Genomic DNA, 19,129 nt, shown 5'->3' with positions numbered 1-19,129 from the left:
CGAGGCACAGCACAAACGGGGGGCTCAGCGCGATGGAGAGCCCGAGCAGCAGTGTCAAGCCTTCGGGGAGCTGCGGCGAGTCCGGCGGGGCTGTGGCCTGCATGAACTCAGCCGTTTCGGATACTTTGGTGGATACTTGACTTGGGTTTAGTATGGTGGGGATGATATGGAGCAATCGTTCAGATACAGACCCGTTGAAGACGAAAAAACCGTTATTGATTCGTTTGAACAGGGGACATAGCAGTGATGGCTACAACTTCAACTTCAGTCTCGGTGGATCCACGCGAATTTGAAGCTGAAGTCACCGCCTAGAGTCACGCAGTCAGTATAAGGCAGGGTAGATAAAGAGGCTTTCGTTGGGAGAGCTGTGTACTTTGTACGTACCGAGATGCACTAGCGGCACTTGCATCACGTACACAAACAGCGTGGTGAGCTTGGACTGCACCATTGACGCTTGCGTCTCCAGAACGAACGCGAGTTGTCGCAGTGTCGAGAATCCTGCCGTGCGCTTCAGCACAATGAGGGCCATGACCAACGAGAGAAACTCGAGTGAGCTGTACATCAGTACGTTCACGACGTTAGAAAGAAGGCCTGCAGCGGACATCTCCGCGAGCGCCGGGTAATAGGCGCGGTTGTGCATGTGGAATAGTATCGCCTCGTGAAGACCTATCAGTAGGAGAATGAGGATTTGTAAGCACCGTTAACAAATAGATGACTTAGTTTGATTCGATGACTTCCTTACAGTAGGTGATTGGCAGGACGACTTCGGCGTACTCAATTAGCACAATGTACTCGGTGATGAAAAGAACTCGTGCACTTTTACGAACGAACAGAACGCGCTCTTTCCGTGAAAATATGGTTTCCAGTCCAAGAGACGAGGTAGGGTTCGCCACGGTGCTCAAATCGTTTTCCGTGACTCCAGGGCTGACACGCGATTTTGCTTTTAGCCATTGACGACGGAGCGGTGGACGGACAGGGAAAAGTCGCGCTCTAGCAGATGTCATTAGTCGTTTTCCAGGATAGCGACCACCTTTTATCTTTATTGCCAGACTTGCATCTCTACGTGATGATGATTCTTTGCTCAGTACGCTTTTAGAGCTCACCCATGCCTCCATCTGAGCAACCCACGATACCTTCGATGCACCTGTAGAGTTGGTTTTGATCGAAACCTTCAGCATGGATTCTATCTCGATGAGACGCATTGCTACGTGGACAAAATTCTCCTTCGCGAACTGATGGTCGCGAGGAATTTTAGCCATGAGAGCTTTTACTTCGTCCAAAATCTCCACCACATCCAGCATGGACAGCCAGAAATGAACGAAATCGATGGTCATAATCATAGCTGTTGTCTTCCAGGAAGAAGAATTGTGAAGAGCGTTCGACACATACAGCGCATTGAAAACCTCAACAATGAAGATAACGCTTTCCGGTTTGAGAGCGTTGTCCGTGAGTTGGCGACTGACCCAATTCTTGGCGATTATCTGAATGATCGGCAAAATCAAGACAAACATCGCTTGATGAATTCCCGTTAGAGACACGAATCCGTAGATGTAGATCGGGTAGATGAAGGTAAGAGCAACTTGGCAATAAAAGACTGACAATTGCCGCTTGACATCGTTCCACAGGGCTGAGTTCCCTCGCCATCTTGATCCGGAAATGTACACAAAGCAGACACAGAGCATGATGACATCTGGCGGTGATACCACGAGCAGTCCAAACGGCAGCGGGAAGACAGTCAATGCGCACAACAGAAAAATGAAAGCCACGGCCATTCCCGCAGCAAATAAGGCTAAGACCACAACTTGGAGAGTAGTGAGTTTGAGCCGTGGTGCACTTTGGCCCATTTGGACCAAGATGTTCCCGTTTATGAAGGCGACCACTAACCACGAGCGGACGAAAAATGTTTTGTTGCCAAAGGTACCAGCCTCTATAGGGCTCAAAGGTGGCAGCTCCTTCAACAGGCTGATGACAAGACTCGGTAGTGGAGTTAGCAACATAATGGCTGCGAGTTTCACACTACCCAGGCTTTTCGAATAGGCTTCAAGTTGCTGAAGTCGCTCCACAGAATATCGTCCTTGAAGCTCGACTTGGATTGACATCCACGCAGCCCAGAGGCGCTGACGAGTTTTCTGAAGTCGCTTTATCATCGAAGCACGATATAAATTCCGCATTGACAGCGTCAGCAATAGTGAACGCGAGGACCTTGGGACGTAGCAACCAAAAATAATACCTCTTGTGTGTGGAGATGAGCGCTGATATATGGACAAGAATGGAATGTGCCCCAATAATAACACCTGGCTATATATTAACGCAAGTCATAATGCGTACATAGGTTGAATAGATCGAACGTTCATCTGATAATGCTGCATCCAAAGCACATAATAATAATAATAATTGTATACTTAAAGTATTATATTATGATCGGACCACCCGAACAAGTCTTGTGTGCAAACACAAGACGCGTTGCTATGATAGAAAACTCAAGCGTCTGTGTGTGTGGCGTTTTCTTTTGCTGCGAAGCTTTATACTTCGAAGTAGGTCAAAGCAAGATACAAACGTCTCATTCACTTGGGTGAGGAGCGTGTAGCCAAGGAAACTTGAAGCTGAAATCAGCGCCTGGAGCGTTAAAACCCATTGGCCGTTTTGTTAGAATTGCGACGGCTTGGCGACAACATATCTTCGTAGACACTTACCTATGTGCACCAAGGAGATTTGCATGACGTATATCAGCAGAATAAGCAGCTTGCCCTGTATGATTCCCGCTTGGTTCTCCAGTATAAATGCTAGTTGGCGCAAGGACGAGAACCCAAGCATGCGCTTCAGAATAGCAATCGACACGATCAACGAGGCAAACTCCAGCAAGCTATAAATCAAAACGTGGGAGATGGTCGACGAGAACTCTGACGGTGACAAAATATCAAGTGCAGGGTAGTACACACGATTGTGTAAGTTGTAAACGATCGCATGGTGCACACCTGTGGTGGTAAGTATCCGTTAGATGCGTTGGTAAATTGTTTTAAAAGCGAAACTACGGGTACTTACAGTAAACAACCGGTAGCACTACTTCGATGTACTCGACCAGCACGAGATACTCAGTGATGAACAATACTCGAGCGCTCTCCCGAATGAAGGTAGCACGTTCATCTCTAGTAAAGATTGATTCGAGGTCTACAAAGGAACCAAGCCCTATCGTAGCCGCCGGATTTTTCTTGTCTAGCCACCCGGTAATAAGAGGAGGTGGTCTAATAGGGAAAATTCGGGTCCCACGTAATGGTTTTCTCGATTGGCTGGGAAGTTGCTCATCGGGGTCATCTTCCGGTAGTTCGGATATGGGAATAATATTGCGCGGGGTGGCTCGTGCTTTGGAATTTACCCACTCTTCAACCTGTGCTCGCCAATCTGGTTTTGAAGCGTCTGCAAAATGGCTAAACGTTCTACTCATGTGTCGTGTCTCGATATCCAGCAAGTGCATTGACATCTGCACGAAGTTATCCTTTGCGTGGGGGTGATCTATCGGAATCTTTGCCATAAGTACTTTTACATCTTTAAGAATGTCCATGACGTCATAAATCGATATCCATAAGTGCAGTACATCAACAATCATTATGGTGATAGTCGACGCTTGCGTCGACGCAATTTGAAGTGCGTTCGAAATGTACAAGGCATTAAACACTTCCACATTGAAAATCACGGCCTCCGGTTTTAAGTCGTTGTGACCCGTAAGCGCGCGACTAACCCAATTCTTGGCGACCAGCTTGATGATCGGTAGAACGATGACAAATATCGTCTGATAGACACCCGTGAACGATGTGAAGCCGTAGATGTACATGGGGTAGATCAGCGTGAGGGATATCTGGCAGTTCAGCACGGCCGTCTGCTGCTCCATCTCCTTTTGTATGACCGGGTCCGCTTTGAATTGAGCTCCCCAGATAACCGCGAAGCAAATGCCGTATACGACAACAGAAGGGGGCGACGCGAGCAGCATGGAGAACGGCACCGGGAAGGTCGTCGCCGACGCCACCGCATAGAGGGTGGCCACGGCTGCCAGTGCCGTCAGGATAGCTATGGTAAGCACATGACGGGTCTTCACTACGAGTGCAGGAACGTTCTTGCCCATTTGGAAGACCATGGAGCCAACCATGAGACCGGTCACGAAGCCGAAGCGTATGAGGAAGACCCAGTTCGCTCGCACTCCGTCTTCAGGTGGTGCCAGCGGGACGGCCTCGACCACGATTGCTAGGATGAGGCACGGGAGTAATGCGAATGTGCATATCGTTGCCACACGAAGTCCAGATGCGGTCTTCATGTAGGAGTTTAATCGGCCGATGCGCTCGACAGAATAGCGCCCTTGAGTCTCGACTTGGACAGCTTCCCAGGCATGCCACAGACGCCGAATACCGTCCCGAAACTTTCCCATGATGATAGAAAGTAGGTATGCGCGTAACCAGGAACGATCGAAGAATATGTACTAGATGGCGCCTACTAGCTTCCCTTGAGTAGTTACTATATTTGACCTCAATCGTTTAGGAAGAAGCTGTGTTTTCAGTAGCGGTTTTACAATAGTCTGGTTTCCAATATGCTGCGATCATCTCAATTGATGTTTTCCTAGTGTATGTTTCGATGGAACAAGCTTGACGCAACTTAAAGAACTGGGAGATTCGTCCCTATTTTCACTTCAAGTTTTCTTCGCTATCGCATCATCATTTTATGCCTATTCGCCAACTATTTACTTGGGTGGGCAAACCAGCCAAATACACATACCCGACACCAGACCAGCAAAAGATCCGTTCCGAAGCGACTACATATAGATGTGTACGAATACCAACAGCATCAACAAGTTTTCGTACCAAAATTGAGTTACTAGAAGTTATTGCGTAACTCAATTTTGGTACGAAAACTTTTTTGACGCAACATCATGAAATGAATATCACGTACTGCACGGTAAAGGACATCACGGTAGCAATAGTTCCTTGCAAGTCTATTTGGGTTGATTGAATTGAATCGTGCAAACGCGAACGCAGGATTAACCTTACACCGGCCTCGTTTAAACATTGACAGGGTTGATCACATTCCACTGCTGGTTCGGGTTGTTCGGCGAGCATCCGTACAGTTGCACCTTGTTGTTTTGGGCTGGGTCCGTATCGAGGCAGAAGCCGCGGTGCTTCACGTGCTTGAGTTTTCCGGTCGCACTCTCAAACGTCCACTTCTGGTTGGCTTCGTTATCCATGCACCGGTAGACGTGAACGATGCCACCATCCCAGCCCTGGTACGCGTCCAGGCAACGGTCGCTGCTCTTGGAGCGCACCTGCTGAGTGGCCGAGTCGAAGAACCAGACCTGCTGCTCTTGCACGAGCCAGTCGCTGGACTTGATCGACGTGGACACGTTACCGCCGTTCTCGGACAAAAGGCGCTTCGATCCAACGTTACGAATGGCGCGAGGGTCCATTTGGCGGATGGTCAGGTGCTGGAAGTTACTCTTGAGCGTGCCATTCACATAGAACACACCAAAGTCGTTCTGGATTTCCGAGCGGAAATCCGTGTCGAAAGCGAAGTACCAGTAGAAGTCGAAGTTGTGCGAGCGAGCGACGTGGAACAAGTCCGAGAAGTACTTGGCTTGGGTGGCGGGGGATGCCACGCTAAGTTTGGGGTGCGAGCCGCCCGAGCTCCACCCCGTCTCGGATAAAACAAACTTCTTGCCCTTCTTGGCGGCGAGTACACGCACGTCCTTGAGGTCGCTCAAAGTGTTAGCGACGCTCTCGCTCACGTCGTCGCCATAGTTGAAAGAGGAGTAGCTCACGGAGACGTAGTCCGCCGCATCCACAAGCTGGGGGTTATCCGTGTAGACGTCGCTGGTGTCAGCAAGGGAGATCGGGGTGTTCTTACCGCGGCTACGGATGTAGTCGCGGATTTCCTTCATGTAGCTGACGGCCGTGTCGGCTTCGAAAATTTCGTACATGTAGATGGCAACGTCGAAGCCGACTACATTGTCGTCGTACAGTCCTGAGTTAATGAGCCCAGCCAGCTTGGTCTTCTCCTTCTCCAGTGTGGAGTGGTTGAACGTCGTCCAGATGCCAAGGTCAACTTGAAGACCCGCCTTCTTGGCGGCCGGGAGGATGATCTCAGCCTGGTTGCAATCGATCAGAGAGTAAATACGAACCTTGTCCGTGACGGCCTTGAGCGCGTACAAATCTTTTTGCATCTCGGACGCTGACTTGCACTTGGTGCTATCAGGGTCCCAGTCCGGACCCTTGCGGGGGATATAGTTGACTCCAGGGAACTTGACGTTGAGAGCCTCGGCGACATTGGAGAGCACAAGCACCACGAAGGTGATGAGTGCGAGGAAGAAGGGTCTCATTATGCGTGGCAGGTCTGCAGTTGTTGAGGCGCTTGTCGGATCGCGTGTGAAGAACCCGGGAAAATTGAAAGTGAGCCAAGGAAACAACGAATGGCAGGAAGTGTGCTTCAAGAACGCTTCTTTCCCAGCACTGCTTGCCAACTACAGGGACACATGTATTCAGGGCAGTAACGCTCTGCTGCCTACCAGATCGCCTTGTTGTGCCTATGCGTACCGTACTGTACCTATATATGTATATGGTACGCCGCATAGCATACAGTATTGCGTGAAGCTTGTGTCACGCTAACAAATGATCTTTCGATAATGATGACGAAGACGCCATATTACGAGTGACTCGACGATGAAACGAGAATAAACAAGCATAATACATACGTACGTTGGTATAACATCTAGCTCTTCGTTTGAACTCTTGTGTCGACAGGTACTGTATCCAGAATCAAATCCGGAGAACGGAATTTGGTACACATGTATTGCAAACATTTATAGTATATCCGTCATTTGTACTGTAGTGTCGCTTTACATGTATTCTGCTATGTCTAGAGTGTGCTCAACGATGCTATACCTTTGACTGCCTCGTACACCATCGAATCTGCGACTTTTGCACCGAGCTGGCTGGAGTGCGAAAATCGTTTGATGTCCGGTGACAATTCCGCGGAATGCATTCGATGGATCTTGGTGCAAATGTACCGACAAATCACGCGGTCGATACCATCGTCGCATCTTTCGGCTCTTACCAAAAGCCTACCAGCCATTATATCGTGTCAGGGATTCAACAGTGAACGAGATTGAAGAGAGAAAAAAACACTTACGCTCCGACGGTGCTGCGCGTCACGGCAGTCGTCTTCTTGAGGGGGTACGACGCGTCTTCGTCCACGCAATCCCAAAGCAAAACGTTGTCTATGCCACTCGCCCGACCATAAGAAATATCTCGGCTTTCAAGGAAAACCTGTTCCCCTGATGTTCCACTCTGGAAGCGATGTTCGCTCACATTGTAACGGATTTTGAATTTTGTCGACAGCAGCTCCAATTGCTGGACCGAAGAGCCCATCAGCGAGTAGCTCGGCCAAATAACGCCACAGTTCACGATGGCGCTCCCAGCAGCTTGAAATATTTCGCAAGTGTTTGCTGTGTCAAGTGCATATACCGCAACCGAAGTGATGCCAAACCCCGAGGTGCCCAGATTCAGGGTCTCCCACGAAAAGCTCGGAGTGGTGAACGGGCGAGTGCTCTTTGTCTCATAGAGAAGGATTTCCTTGGCTAGATCCAATTTGGCGTCTGTACAAACCACATCGAAGTACCGAGCGCGCGCTTGAAGATCATTTGGGAGGTCCGTCACCGTATGAAGGAAGCTGTGCATATTTAAATCAGCGTGGTATGGCATTGTGCTTGGAATCACCGACTTACAGCTCCGCACAAGCCAGTTGTGTCGATAGATTTCCTGCCGAATCTTGTCGTTTATCACTTCGGCTTCTTTAAGCTTGAGGAGTTCCGCCTTTGCTGCTTCTTTCCAAGTCAACTGGAAAAATCCAGAGCAAACACCCTTGTGTTTGTCCAGCAAAGACTCGAGAAACTCGCTTAGGTAGCGCTGTTCTTCGCGTAGCGTGTCCATCTCAATCTGAATGGCACGAAATAGCATAGCTGTGTTAGCATAAGCCGCTCCCTCCCGCCACGCAGTGTTTCAAGCTTCAAACCTTTTTGCACTGACGTCGCCGACGAGCGCTTATGGCTTGCTGCTCTCTTCTTCTGGCTTTGCTCTCAGCACCTCGACTTCGTTTCAGCGGCAACGTCGGCAGCTCGATGTCATCTTCTTCCGCCAGGAGCAGCTCCGACAGTAAATCCACGTCCTGAAATTCCGCAAAGTCGTCGGACACGTGTTGCGCTGCGCTGGACGAGTTCGCACTACCGCCGCCAATCGTTAGATGTACCGAACATTCTGGGGAAACGCATCAGCACTACAGTTAGTGCTGGGAAGTTGCAGCCGCTTGGCTATAGCCTCTCTCCCTACCTGTGTTGGGAGCCCGGTTAGCGGTTTCGGGGCTTGGTGGCACAGACATCGCAGACTACCAAGCGGAGACTGTCTCCTCTCCCTCACTAACAAACAAACAGGGTTTTACAGTAAGGCACTCATTGCTGCACCCAACTCGTGCACATGGGACGGGACAGGATGGAGTTACGACACCCAAGCCCAACCCAGTTGTGACCGTTTGGCACCCATTCTGTGCCCACTACAGCACCCAACTCGTGAGAGCCTGCGTAAACGTTATACACTATACGCGTATATCCGGAAGGTTTAAAAGAGCCGGAGCGGCATGGCATTGATAACCAGAGTCCGAGGCAGGAGAAATGTTCTGCTGGACAGGTTTTCTCCTTCGATTTCTAAAGCCCACATCAACCATATAACTCTACAAACATAGTTCAATGCAACGATTTCAGTGACTTAGCTGCAGCTACTCCTACTTATTTCGTGCTAACAGCCCTTAGCTACTGCTACTTCTTTCTTCATTCATGCACATGCGCAAGTAGCGGTAGCGCATGCATTGCAGAGTCTTCTTGTCGAGGTGGCCGAGCGGCTCTGGCCCGCAGAACATCTCGAAGGCCAGCAGGACGCACACACCGCAGTTGTAGCTGTCGCTCTGGACGCCAAGGCCAGGATCGTGGGTCACCAAGCGAGCACTGGGTCTGACACCGTCTGGTAGCATAGTGATCATCTGCTGTGCCACAGCACGGATAGTGGTAGCGTAGGAGGACGTCATCGAGTCGTAGACGTACACTCTGCCTTTCTCCAAATTCATCAGCACAACGCACCAGTGGTTGTTGTTGCAGTTGATTGGAAACAGCACTTTCATCTTCTTCGTAGTTCCGGCCAACGCCCGTTTAAAATGCACACTGTCTGTCGTTATAGCTTCATTTGAAATCCCCAGGTTAGACGGATCGATCACTCGAACACTAGGATCCGCACCAAATAGTTTGTGTAGGATCATCTGCATGACTTGGGCGCTAAGGGTTTCCTTCGCAGCCAGGTCCACCATGTCTACATACTCGCTCGACAGAATTGACAGACCTTCTAGCAGCGTAGGTATAGTGGAGTCCTCCTCGACGTAGAAACTAGAGTTTCCGTGACGCGTGAAGTCTAACCGATCAATCCAGGTCAGCGCTCTTTGATCTTCTTGACGAATTTTACTGCTGTTTGCCACTTTCGCATGAGCGCTATTGTAGAGTTCGCGAACACTCCAACGCCAACGATCTCAAGTGTAGTGGGTCTAACTTGACTCACTACTTTAGCTTACACGTTGCGCAACGTGTATGAGGAAGCGTAAGTACTTAGTAATTACTTAGGTTAATTATATTTGAATATACAAATATAAGTTAACTTAGACAAGACTCCAAGTCGCTAGTTTAAGGTAAAATGAGAACTGTATTGCTTGTAAATTGATCTTCCTCTAAAATCTGCTAAAAACTGTTTATCATCTATGAAAGGGTTGGCAGCGGCTGGCTGTCAGAGCCCCGCTAATATGCATGTCTCTGATTGGTAGAAAGATGCTGCTTTCTACCAATAGGATCTTTGGGTATGTGTGGACCACTCACTGTGGTGGTCCACTTCAATGTATCCATCGGTGTGTCTTACACCAATGTGAGGAAGTATCCAAAACTTTTAACAGATAACCTATCTGTTAAATTCACAAGTGGCTTGCAGCCACTTGTACGTGTAACCCCGTTACACCCCCCCCCCCCTTAAGGTTAGACGCGCGGGGTCCCCGCACGTCAATCTTTTGGAATTGACCATTCGTCAATTCTCCGCGTTTGGAGAAGAAATCCGCGCTCATTCAACGATGAGCGCGCCTCAGAAGAAGTCCGCAAAGTCGATGGGGAGTCATCTCTCCATCGACGACTACTTCGAACGCCAGAAGGCGAAGTACGGTGACGTCGTCGACTTCGACGACGACGATGAAGACATGGAGGGCGAGGAGGACTCGCCCTCAAAGCGTAAAGACTCAGTGTCGAGCGAATCGCTCGACCCTCACGCCAAGAACGTTCGCCCGCGTGAAGGGGACGAATCGAACGCTTCGAGTTCGAAGCGTTCGCGTACTGAGAGCGATACCCCACTCGCTTCCGCTGGGGCTCTCAGTACTCCGCGCGCTGCTGCTGCAGCGCGTGATGTTAAAGCTCAAGGCTCTCCGCGCGCTGCAGGCGCAGCGCGCGATCCATGGATGCCGTCCGCGTCCGAGATCGCGGACCGGTTTGGGAACTCGGTACCTCCGAATGAGGTGCCGCTGTACGTATGCAGCGCCATCAAAGATGACGCTGTGGCTGCTGAGCTGCACTTTGATGCGGAAACGCATCAAAGGCGCGATTACTACATCGGACTCTTTCATGAGCTCCGATGGTTTCAAAGCAAGAAGACCTCTTCTCGCAGCAAAGTGCCCGAATGGCAGGCACTTTGTCAAAGCTGGAACGCCTTTGTTGAGAACTTCAACAAGAGGCCGAGTGCTTACCGTGATCGGATTAAGCAAGCGCGTGATCGCTTCGAGACGTACTCGAAACGTGGAAAGCTGGAGCAACTTCATGTTGCTGCTGAGGAGGCAAATGTGCCGTGCGCTGTGCCCGAGGGCTTTCAGTGCACGAAGTGCTTTCCAGGCGCGGTCCGCTTGAGCGACCGCGACCTGAACGGGTACACGTCGTTCCGTGTGCCCGAGAGTCTCAAAGAGCTCCGTGCTAAGTTCTTAGCACGTGAGGGTTCGGGCGCTAGCGATGATCGCAGCGCTCGTGTTACTTCCGCTGCGCCAGCGCGTGCTGCTCTTCGTACGCCCTCACCATTTCCGGAACGTCCTCCAGCAAGACGTTCCGCGGCTCCCATGTATCTCGATGGGGAGGAAATCCTCTCCAACGAATACGAAAACGAGCCCCTTGAGGGTTCGTTTTCGGGATACTATGGTCAACAATCCGCTCAACAATCCAGCGGGTTGAGCCGCGGGCGTCACGGATCGGCGGTGGCGGGGGTGGGAACGCGCCCCGGGTATGATCAGCCCCGGGCTGATCAGTATGCGCCTCTCCACGACCGGGTGACCGTCGTGGAGCGTCTGCAGGGCGCTGAGTTCGCCGCCCTGAAGAAGGAGCTGGCGAACCAGAAGGCCCAAGTCGCGGCGGTCTCGCAGACCGCCTCGAATATCCAGGTCGAGCTGGGGACCCAGATGAAGGGGTTGCTCCAGCGCGTCCGCGCGCTGGAGGAGAGGTTGCTCGTCGCCGAGGCCAAGTCCTCCGCTTCTGCCTCGGCTCCTGCCGAGGCTTCGGGTCAGCCGAGCTAGATGGCTCGTGCTGCAGGTATGGCTTCAGCCGTCCGACGTAAAAGGTCGGATGGAGGCGCATGCTAGACGGTATGTCTAGCGTGTATGCGTTGCCGTGCCGTGCCAACACAGTGAACGGCCCGATGAAGCGCGGAGCAAGCTTGCTTGCTCCGAAATCCGAAACGGCATGTCTAGGCAGGTTTTGTGTTGCTAACAAAACTAATGAACCAACTTTAAATTCATTTGTGTTGCCTCTGCCCGCATTGTCTGCGTTCAGCTTCTGTTGATCAACAGAAGCTGCTATTGTGTCTTGGACAAACCGAATCACGGCTTGTCTTTTGGTGATGAAACTGATTGCATCCGAGCTGAAGTCATTCAGCTCGCTCTCCGCTAGAGGCCCGGCCTCTGCGTGGTTCTTTGCGGTGTCTGCGCCCTGCGCAGACCCGTGGTCGTTGGCCATGTTATTGGCGGAGTCTGCGCCCTGCGCAGACTCATGTGGTTTGTCCATTGTTGCAGCTGACACTGTGCAAGTGTCAGCGGTTTTCTGCGGCTGCTGTATTGCAGTCGCAGATCCTCCCCCACTTAAAGTGGGAGCCATCACTCCGAGTAAACTCGGTAGACGTGGATGCCGCATGGCATTCACGTAGAACGGAGTATGCCCGGTCGAGGCATGCACTGAGTTGTTGATGGCAAACTCTGCCATCGATAAGCACTCGCTCCAGTATTGGAACGAGTAAGCGTAGCTCTTCAACATATCGACGAGCACGCGATTCACGCGCTCGGTTTGACCGTCCGTCTGCGGATGATCCGCAGTCGACATGGAAAGCTGGCTCCCAAGAAGTGTAAACACTTCTTGCCACAGGTGCGCTGTGAAGCGCGGGTCTCTGTCCGACACGATGTCGGACGGCATGCCATGTGTTTGAACACCATGTCGACGAGCAGACGGGCCGTCTGCTTCGCAGTCACCTCTGCTGGCACCGCAGCAAGATGTACCATCTTGCTGAAACGGTCTACAAAGACCACAACACCGGTGTTCCCTCCGCTATCCGGGGGAAGACCAAAGATGAAGTCCAAAGACATGGACTTCCAACACTCCGACGGAGTCGGTAGTGATTGCAGTGGAGCCTGCGCGAATGGCGCAGGCTTTACGCGTTGGCATACCTCGCAAGCACGGATGTACTTGCGCACCCACTTGTACTGGTGGTCCAGTAGAAGTCGCGCGTGAGAAGGACGTATGTCTTCTCACGTCCGAGATGTCCCGCAGTCGGGGCATCATGATACTCGTACATGATCCTGAGTCGCAGGTCATGGTCATTTGGCACGACAACGCGATCCGCGTTGTCGTCGACTGCATTGTAAAGCAGTAGTCCGTCGTGCACACGAAAGCGGTGTGCACGCGCTCGAAGGTGCTTAGGCAGCTTCTGACGGGACTTGTCAGAAGGCGCTGTGCCATAGGCCAGCAAGAGTTTCACGTCCGCGTCGTGGGCGTACGCGGCCTTCACGTCGTCCAACAGAGACGACGTGGGTGTGCTCGTTCGCATGGCGTCAATGGCATTGACGTCAACAGCTTCTGCATAGTCCGGCCGACGTGATAGCGCGTCGGCCACCACGTTCAATCTTCCGGGTTTGTATTCGACCCGGAAGTTATACTCCGCAAAGAATGAGAGCCATCTCGCCATTCTTTGTGAAATGTGTGGCGACTTCACTGCGGTGCGCAGTGATGCATGGTCGGTGTAGACCACAAATGGTCTACTCCCAAGCAAATACACTCGGAACTTTGCGAGTGCATACTTCATGGCAAGGAGTTCCTTGTCATGCACCGGATAGTTGCGCTCAGCTGGCTTCAGCTGACGCGATTGGTAGTAGACGACACGATCACGGCCCTCGTGATCGTGCTGCATTAACGCGCATCCGATCGCGAAATCGGATGCGTCACACACTACGTGAAATGGGCGATCTTGGTCAGCCACTGCCAAGATCGGCGCCTCAGTCAAGCCCCGCTTGACTGCATCGAATGCCTTTTGGCAATCGGGTGTCCAATTCCACACAGCTTCTTTCTTAAGAAGCTGTGACAGCGGGCGGATCTTGCCCGCATAGTCCTCCACGTACTTGCACAAGTACGTGGCCAAGGAACTGCCTCAGTTCCTTGGCACTTGAAGGCGTTGGCCATTCATTGATCACTCTGACCTTTTCCGGGTCAGGGCGAACACCATTCTTCCCTACGAGACACCCGAGGACGGGTATCTCGCTCGCCCCGAAGATACACTTCTTCAGGTTCGCGTAGAGCTTATGCTTTCGCATAAGCTCAAGTAGCTTCCGGAGATGCACCCTGTGCATCTCTACGTCGGTCTTTCCGTCCACAGCCCGGCTGTGGATGAATACATCATCGAAGTAGCTCGGTGCGAAGTCGCGCACCGAGCGCAACAAGTGCGTCACGCACCTGTTAAAAGTCGCAGGGGCATTCTTAAGCCCCTGTGGCATTACTAGCCATTCCCAGAGCATGCCGCTTGGCGTGCTCACTGCCGTGAGAGGAATATCGCTCTCACGCATTAGGATTTGATAAAATCCGTCTCGCAAGTCGAGAGCACTGTAAACGGTGCTCCCGGCCATCGAATCGATGATAACATCTTTTCGTGGTATCGGCGTCTGCGCCGGTACCGTCGCATCGTTCAGCTTGTTGTAGGCATGAACGATGCGCCATCCGCCCTGTGGCTTCTTGACACAGAACGTCGGAGCACTGTGCGGGGACTTTGATTCCCGCACTTGTCCTGCTTTACGACGACTTTCAAAGAAGTCATCGATCGCTTTTACTTGCTCTCGCGGCAGTGGACACTGCCGCGTGACACAGTACTTCGTGCCCGGCACGAGATCAATCTCGTGCTGAATGCCCTTATCCTGCGGAAGCTCCGCAGGAATCTCTTCCGGGAGTACGTCTTTGTACTCCCTCAATAATATCGTAATAGGGACTCGACTTCAGCGAGTCCCAACCTTGTTCCTCGAAGCGCTCTCGCTTCGTCTTCGCACTGAGAGTGTCTTCACTCTCAGTGGTACTTCCCATGAAGAGCTGCCTCAGCTCTTCGCTCTCGCTCGCCGTTCTTTCGCTGTCCGAAAGAACGCAGACTTGCTCGATGCGTCCATCGTGCAAGTCGCGCGTGAAGCGCTTCCAGCTCATGGCTGGAAGCGAAGTCAACTCCGACGCCGTCGTCGGAGGACTAGCGAGTTCCATGTCACGATACTGGAATCCAGTATCGGTGCGCGTCAAGACGCTTAGCGTCTTGACATTCGGCGTCGCCGCCGCAGTCTGCCCAGCAGACTGCTCTTGTTGCGTCTTGGTCCCGGACGGAGACTTGCGCAGCGTTTTCCGCTTGCGCCGTCTTCTTGTTGTGCGGAGCCCGGCTCCGCACAGTTGTTCTTCTGGTCCAGGCCCGGCCGTGGACAGTTGTTCGCCGGCGGACCCTGTCCGCGGGCGCGCGGTATCAAGCCCGGCTTGACCGCATGGCGCTTCGTGCAGCCCGGCTGCACGGTAATGTGTCCCTTCGCCGGCAGACCCTGTCTGCGGGCGCGCGATATCAAGCCCGGCTTGATCGCATGGCGCTTCGTCGTGCAGCCCGGCTGCACGACAGCATGCAAATTGCGTCAGTGCGGTACGTTTGCAACCGTCCGCACTGTTTGCAGCGTCAACTCCCGGAGTTGACACGCCTTCGTCACCTCGACGCCATTCATTGGCGGAGCCCCTCATGACCGAGGGTGCGTCGGCTCCCGGAGCCGACGCGTCGTTGTCGACCTGACCGCTTCGGGTCAGGGACTGTCCCTTACACGCTTGAACGTGGGTGTTGGTTCCCGGAACCAACACATCTTTTTCTTCCGACGTCGGCAGCATTGCCGACGTGGGTCTCACTTGTGCGCGCCCTCGCGCACTTCTTGGGCACTCCGGGACAGCAGCATAAAGCGCTGTCTCGACTGGTGAGTCGCGCGCACCTGCTGGTGCGTGCGCTGCGGTAACAGGGCCATCGCTCTCTGTTCCGCTGTCGCGTCCGAAGCGCACGAGCGTGCGCTTCTTCCAGTCTATTACCGGATCATGCCGTGCAAGCCACGGCATGCCCATTACTACGTCGAACTTATCGTCCAGGTCCAGGACGATAAAGTGTTCGACAAACACTTGTTGTTTTGTACGAGAAGCGCACGTTCACGACGCGCTTCTCGGTTTTTACGATGGCACCTGTTGCCAATCGAACTTCCAGAAGACTTCGAGGTGTATCTACCTCCTCGAAGTCAAGTCTCGACAGGCTTCGTAGTCGAACAAAGTTGTTCGACGCGCCTGAATCTACCAAAGCTCGAAGAGAGTCACTCGCTCTCTTCGAGTAAACCTTCAAGATGACTAGGTTCGGCCTGTCATCTTGTTTCTTGCAGTGAGAGCTGGTCTCACTGGGGGCTGCAGTCCTCAGTGTCGCGTGCCCGATGTCGGCACGCGCGACTGCATTACCAGTAGGGCGCCCCGCGCCTACTGGATGTTCGCGTTTTTTGTTGGTCCGCGGCGATGCCTAGCATCGCCACGACGGCCACCCCCAGGGGGCATGGGAGCTGTGCACTCCCGGGCAAAGTGACCGATCCTTCCGCAACGGAAGCATCGCACGTTACCTCCCTGCTGCTGGTAACCAGCAGTTGTTGCGTTCGAGAGGTCCATTGGCTCCGGACCTCCCGTCTTCGCTACCGGGCGCGGTTGCGGACTCGGTACGTTTACATGGAGTTTAGCCTGCCGCAGGCTAAACTCTTCTTGCATGGCAAGAGTGATCGCAGCTTCGAGAGTACTCGGGTACTCTCGGAAGAGATAGGTCTTCACAGGCCCATCTCTAAGCCCCTTCATGAACGTGACGACCTTGGTCGCCTCGTCAATCGGGTTAGTCACGATATTTGATACCAAATATCGTGCGCGCTGCGCGTAAGCATGGACGTCATGCTTACCCTGCTGAAGGTCGAGGAACTCCGCCCTCGACCGGAACTCGTTTTGCGGGGGCTCAAACGCTTGTTTGAGCTCCTCTTTGAACACTTCGTACGTGCTGAAGCACGTAGGATCGGAGAGTCGGCGTCCATACGCCCAACTCCTTGCGCGTCCGCCAAGGCAGGACATGGCGAACGCGACCTTCGACAGCGGGTCGACGATGCGTCGAGCCGCTATGGCTGTGTCGAGTTCGACAAGCCATCGGAGGAGAGGCTCGCCCTCTTTCCCACGTAATTGCTTACGCTCAACTTTAATGGTTGAGCACGCGGTGTCGTCCCTGACGACGCCGTCACTGAGGAAGCAGCGTCACGCTGCTCCTTCATGATGAACCCCAGAGCAACACCATGTTGCTCCGTCGGCGATAGCGTACGCAGCATTGTAGCTGTCCGCTTCTCCAATGACTGTTGACAGTCGTTGGAGGGCCTCCCACTCTGGGTCAGACAGCTGGGGGCAGTCAGCGCGTGCAACATGCGTTGCAGGCGTGTTGGAGCTCTCCATGGGCACCTCCGTGCTCATGTGGTTCTCGGCTCCGCGTTCGTACACCGCGTACGAACGTCAAGCAGTCGGTCGTTGGACGGACTACAAAGTGCTACCAGGTGTAGTGGGTCTAACTTGACCGACTACTTTAGCTTACACGTTGCGCAACGTGTATGAGGAAGCGTAAGTACTTAGTAATTACTTGGGTTAATTATATTTGAATACACAAATATAAGTTAACTTAGACAAGACTCCAAGTAGCTAGTTTAAGGTAAAATGAGAACTGTATTGTTTGTAAATTGATCTTCCTCTAAAATCTGCTAAAAACTGTTTATCATCTATGAAAGGGTTGGCAGCGGCTGGCTGTCAGAGCCCCGCTAATATGCATGTCTCTGATTGGTAGAAAGATGCTGCTTTCTACCAATAGGATCTTTGGGTATGTGTGGACCACTCACTGTGGTGGTCCACTTCAATGTATCCATCGGTGTGTCTTACACCAATGTGAGGAAGTATCCAAAACGTTTAACAGATAACCTATCTGTTAAATTCACAAGTGGCTTGCAGCCACTTGTACGTGTAACCCCGTTACATCAAGTGCCAACTGCATCTCCAAAGTTCCTTTTTTTGCTTGGTAGGCCGTGACCTTGGATGTGCACTTGTTAATTAATTGCTTGGGAAAGATTCGCACCACCTCTTCTGGTCGCGTCAGGGGTTTGGTGAGGGGTAGTTTGGTTATCTCGTGGGCGATGGGGGATTTGAGCTTGTTGGCGAACACGAACTCCTTGAACTGCTGCAGCTTCTCGTGTGTCAATTTGTAGTTGGGTTCACCATCAAGTAGTTCGTAAACTGTCAGAAGACTCATTTGGAGCTCGTGCATGCCCAAGTCTTCCTGTACCATTGCGATAGCCTGATTCCGCTTTGCTTTGACAGTCCGTGGCTGTTGCTTCGGGCGCCCCTTGGACTTTGGAGGACTCATGATCTGGAAATCGTCGGTCACGTTTGCAAGGGTAAGTGTCGAGCCGTGGTCGTCTTTTTCGTGAGGAGTCTCGCTTTGAAAGCTGGCCTGTTCGGCATCCGTAGCAATCGATGTCGGATCCTCTTCCATTTCGTCACCACCCGTGTACGTCTCGTTCCCAACTGAGCCAAACTCGTCACCACCTGTGCCCAACTGCTCGTCCCCGGTGCCCGAATCCGGTGGGTCTGCGCAGACTTGAGTGCTCTCCAGCGAAGAAGCAGACGCCACAGTTTGGATTACAGTATCCACTTGTCTAGACGGGATATCTTGAACTACCTCCGTTGCCTCGGACACCAATTCGCTGTCTGTAGTCTGTTGACTCACGCCACCAGTCGTGTCCATATCCTCACCACTCAAGCCGTCTTCGTGTTCGCGACCACCAGCTATCTCAGTGATGGTACTGTACTCCCCATGCCTGAAAAGTGTGGCAACGCCTCGCAAAGCCTTCATTGCTGCCCGGTACTCTACCATCCCCAATCCACTCAAGTGCTCACTAATCGAAGTTGCCACGAAGTTTGCTTCGCGGAATTTCCGGTTGGAATCCCAAGACGTATTGGCCTCCTTCAACACTCTTGGCACACGAAACGGTTCATCGGACAGCTGGGGCAATTCGGATTCCACCCGAAGCGACGAGAGTAGCCAGCGAGAATCCAGAAGCTGAGTAGGAATAATTTTCTCAAAGTCCATTGTCTTCCGAATGAAGAGCACATGACGACATGGCAACAAACGCGAAGCCATAAACAAACACGAGCAAGACCAATTCGATTTCGTGACAGAGTACTCGCTGCGCGGCTCATCCAATGAGTCTTCATCGTCTGTATTGCACTGGATCAAGTATACTCCAGGGGCCGCCTCGTGAAAATTATACTTTGCCGTGGTGATCGCAAAGCTGTACTGATCGTACACAAGCTCACACGCGTGCTCGCTCACCAACTTCGAGAGAAAATTCATCTCGTGATGGTACTTCGGATGATGCACGACAGATAGTTTGTAGACCGCGT

At 52.3% G+C, this 19,129-nt stretch overlaps 5 protein-coding genes across 5 annotated transcripts; all 5 read right to left on the bottom strand.

The window, feature by feature from the left end:
* Window positions 1–264: 264 nt before the first annotated feature.
* Window positions 265–4,306, bottom strand: IUM83_02999 (uncharacterized protein; the record flags this gene model as incomplete). Its single annotated transcript, XM_067926967.1, has 3 exons — window positions 265–308; window positions 385–554; window positions 3,660–4,306. 3 exons carry the CDS (start codon window positions 4,304–4,306, stop codon window positions 265–267), a joined length of 861 nt encoding a protein of 286 aa, XP_067784436.1.
* A 738-nt stretch (window positions 4,307–5,044) lies between these two features.
* On the bottom strand, window positions 5,045–6,355 carry IUM83_02998 (glucan endo-1; the record flags this gene model as incomplete). The annotated part of the gene is made up of 1 exon (XM_067926966.1): window positions 5,045–6,355. The coding sequence occupies one exon, from the start codon at window positions 6,353–6,355 to the stop codon at window positions 5,045–5,047; it is 1,311 nt and encodes a 436-aa protein (XP_067784269.1).
* Window positions 6,356–6,891: 536 nt separating this feature from the next.
* IUM83_02997 (THO complex subunit 5 B) lies at window positions 6,892–7,403 on the bottom strand (the record flags this gene model as incomplete). The annotated part of the gene is made up of 2 exons (XM_067926965.1): window positions 6,892–7,096; window positions 7,165–7,403. 2 exons carry the CDS (start codon window positions 7,401–7,403, stop codon window positions 6,892–6,894), a joined length of 444 nt encoding a protein of 147 aa, XP_067784430.1.
* A 284-nt stretch (window positions 7,404–7,687) lies between these two features.
* IUM83_02996 (THO complex subunit 5 B) lies at window positions 7,688–8,409 on the bottom strand (the record flags this gene model as incomplete). Its single annotated transcript, XM_067926964.1, has 4 exons — window positions 7,688–7,704; window positions 7,760–7,970; window positions 8,047–8,288; window positions 8,361–8,409. 4 exons carry the CDS (start codon window positions 8,407–8,409, stop codon window positions 7,688–7,690), a joined length of 519 nt encoding a protein of 172 aa, XP_067784429.1.
* A 423-nt stretch (window positions 8,410–8,832) lies between these two features.
* On the bottom strand, window positions 8,833–18,578 carry IUM83_02995 (uncharacterized protein; the record flags this gene model as incomplete). Its single annotated transcript, XM_067926963.1, has 2 exons — window positions 8,833–9,562; window positions 17,716–18,578. The coding sequence occupies 2 exons, from the start codon at window positions 18,576–18,578 to the stop codon at window positions 8,833–8,835; spliced, it is 1,593 nt and encodes a 530-aa protein (XP_067784395.1).
* Window positions 18,579–19,129: the final 551 nt, after the last annotated feature.

This window comes from Phytophthora cinnamomi (assembly GCF_018691715.1).
Source record: "Phytophthora cinnamomi strain GKB4 chromosome Unknown Contig92, whole genome shotgun sequence".
NCBI lineage: Eukaryota > Oomycota > Peronosporomycetes > Peronosporales > Peronosporaceae > Phytophthora > Phytophthora cinnamomi.
The sequence above is the reverse complement of the archived record's forward strand: the minus strand, read 5'-3'. Positions and strand labels throughout refer to the sequence as shown.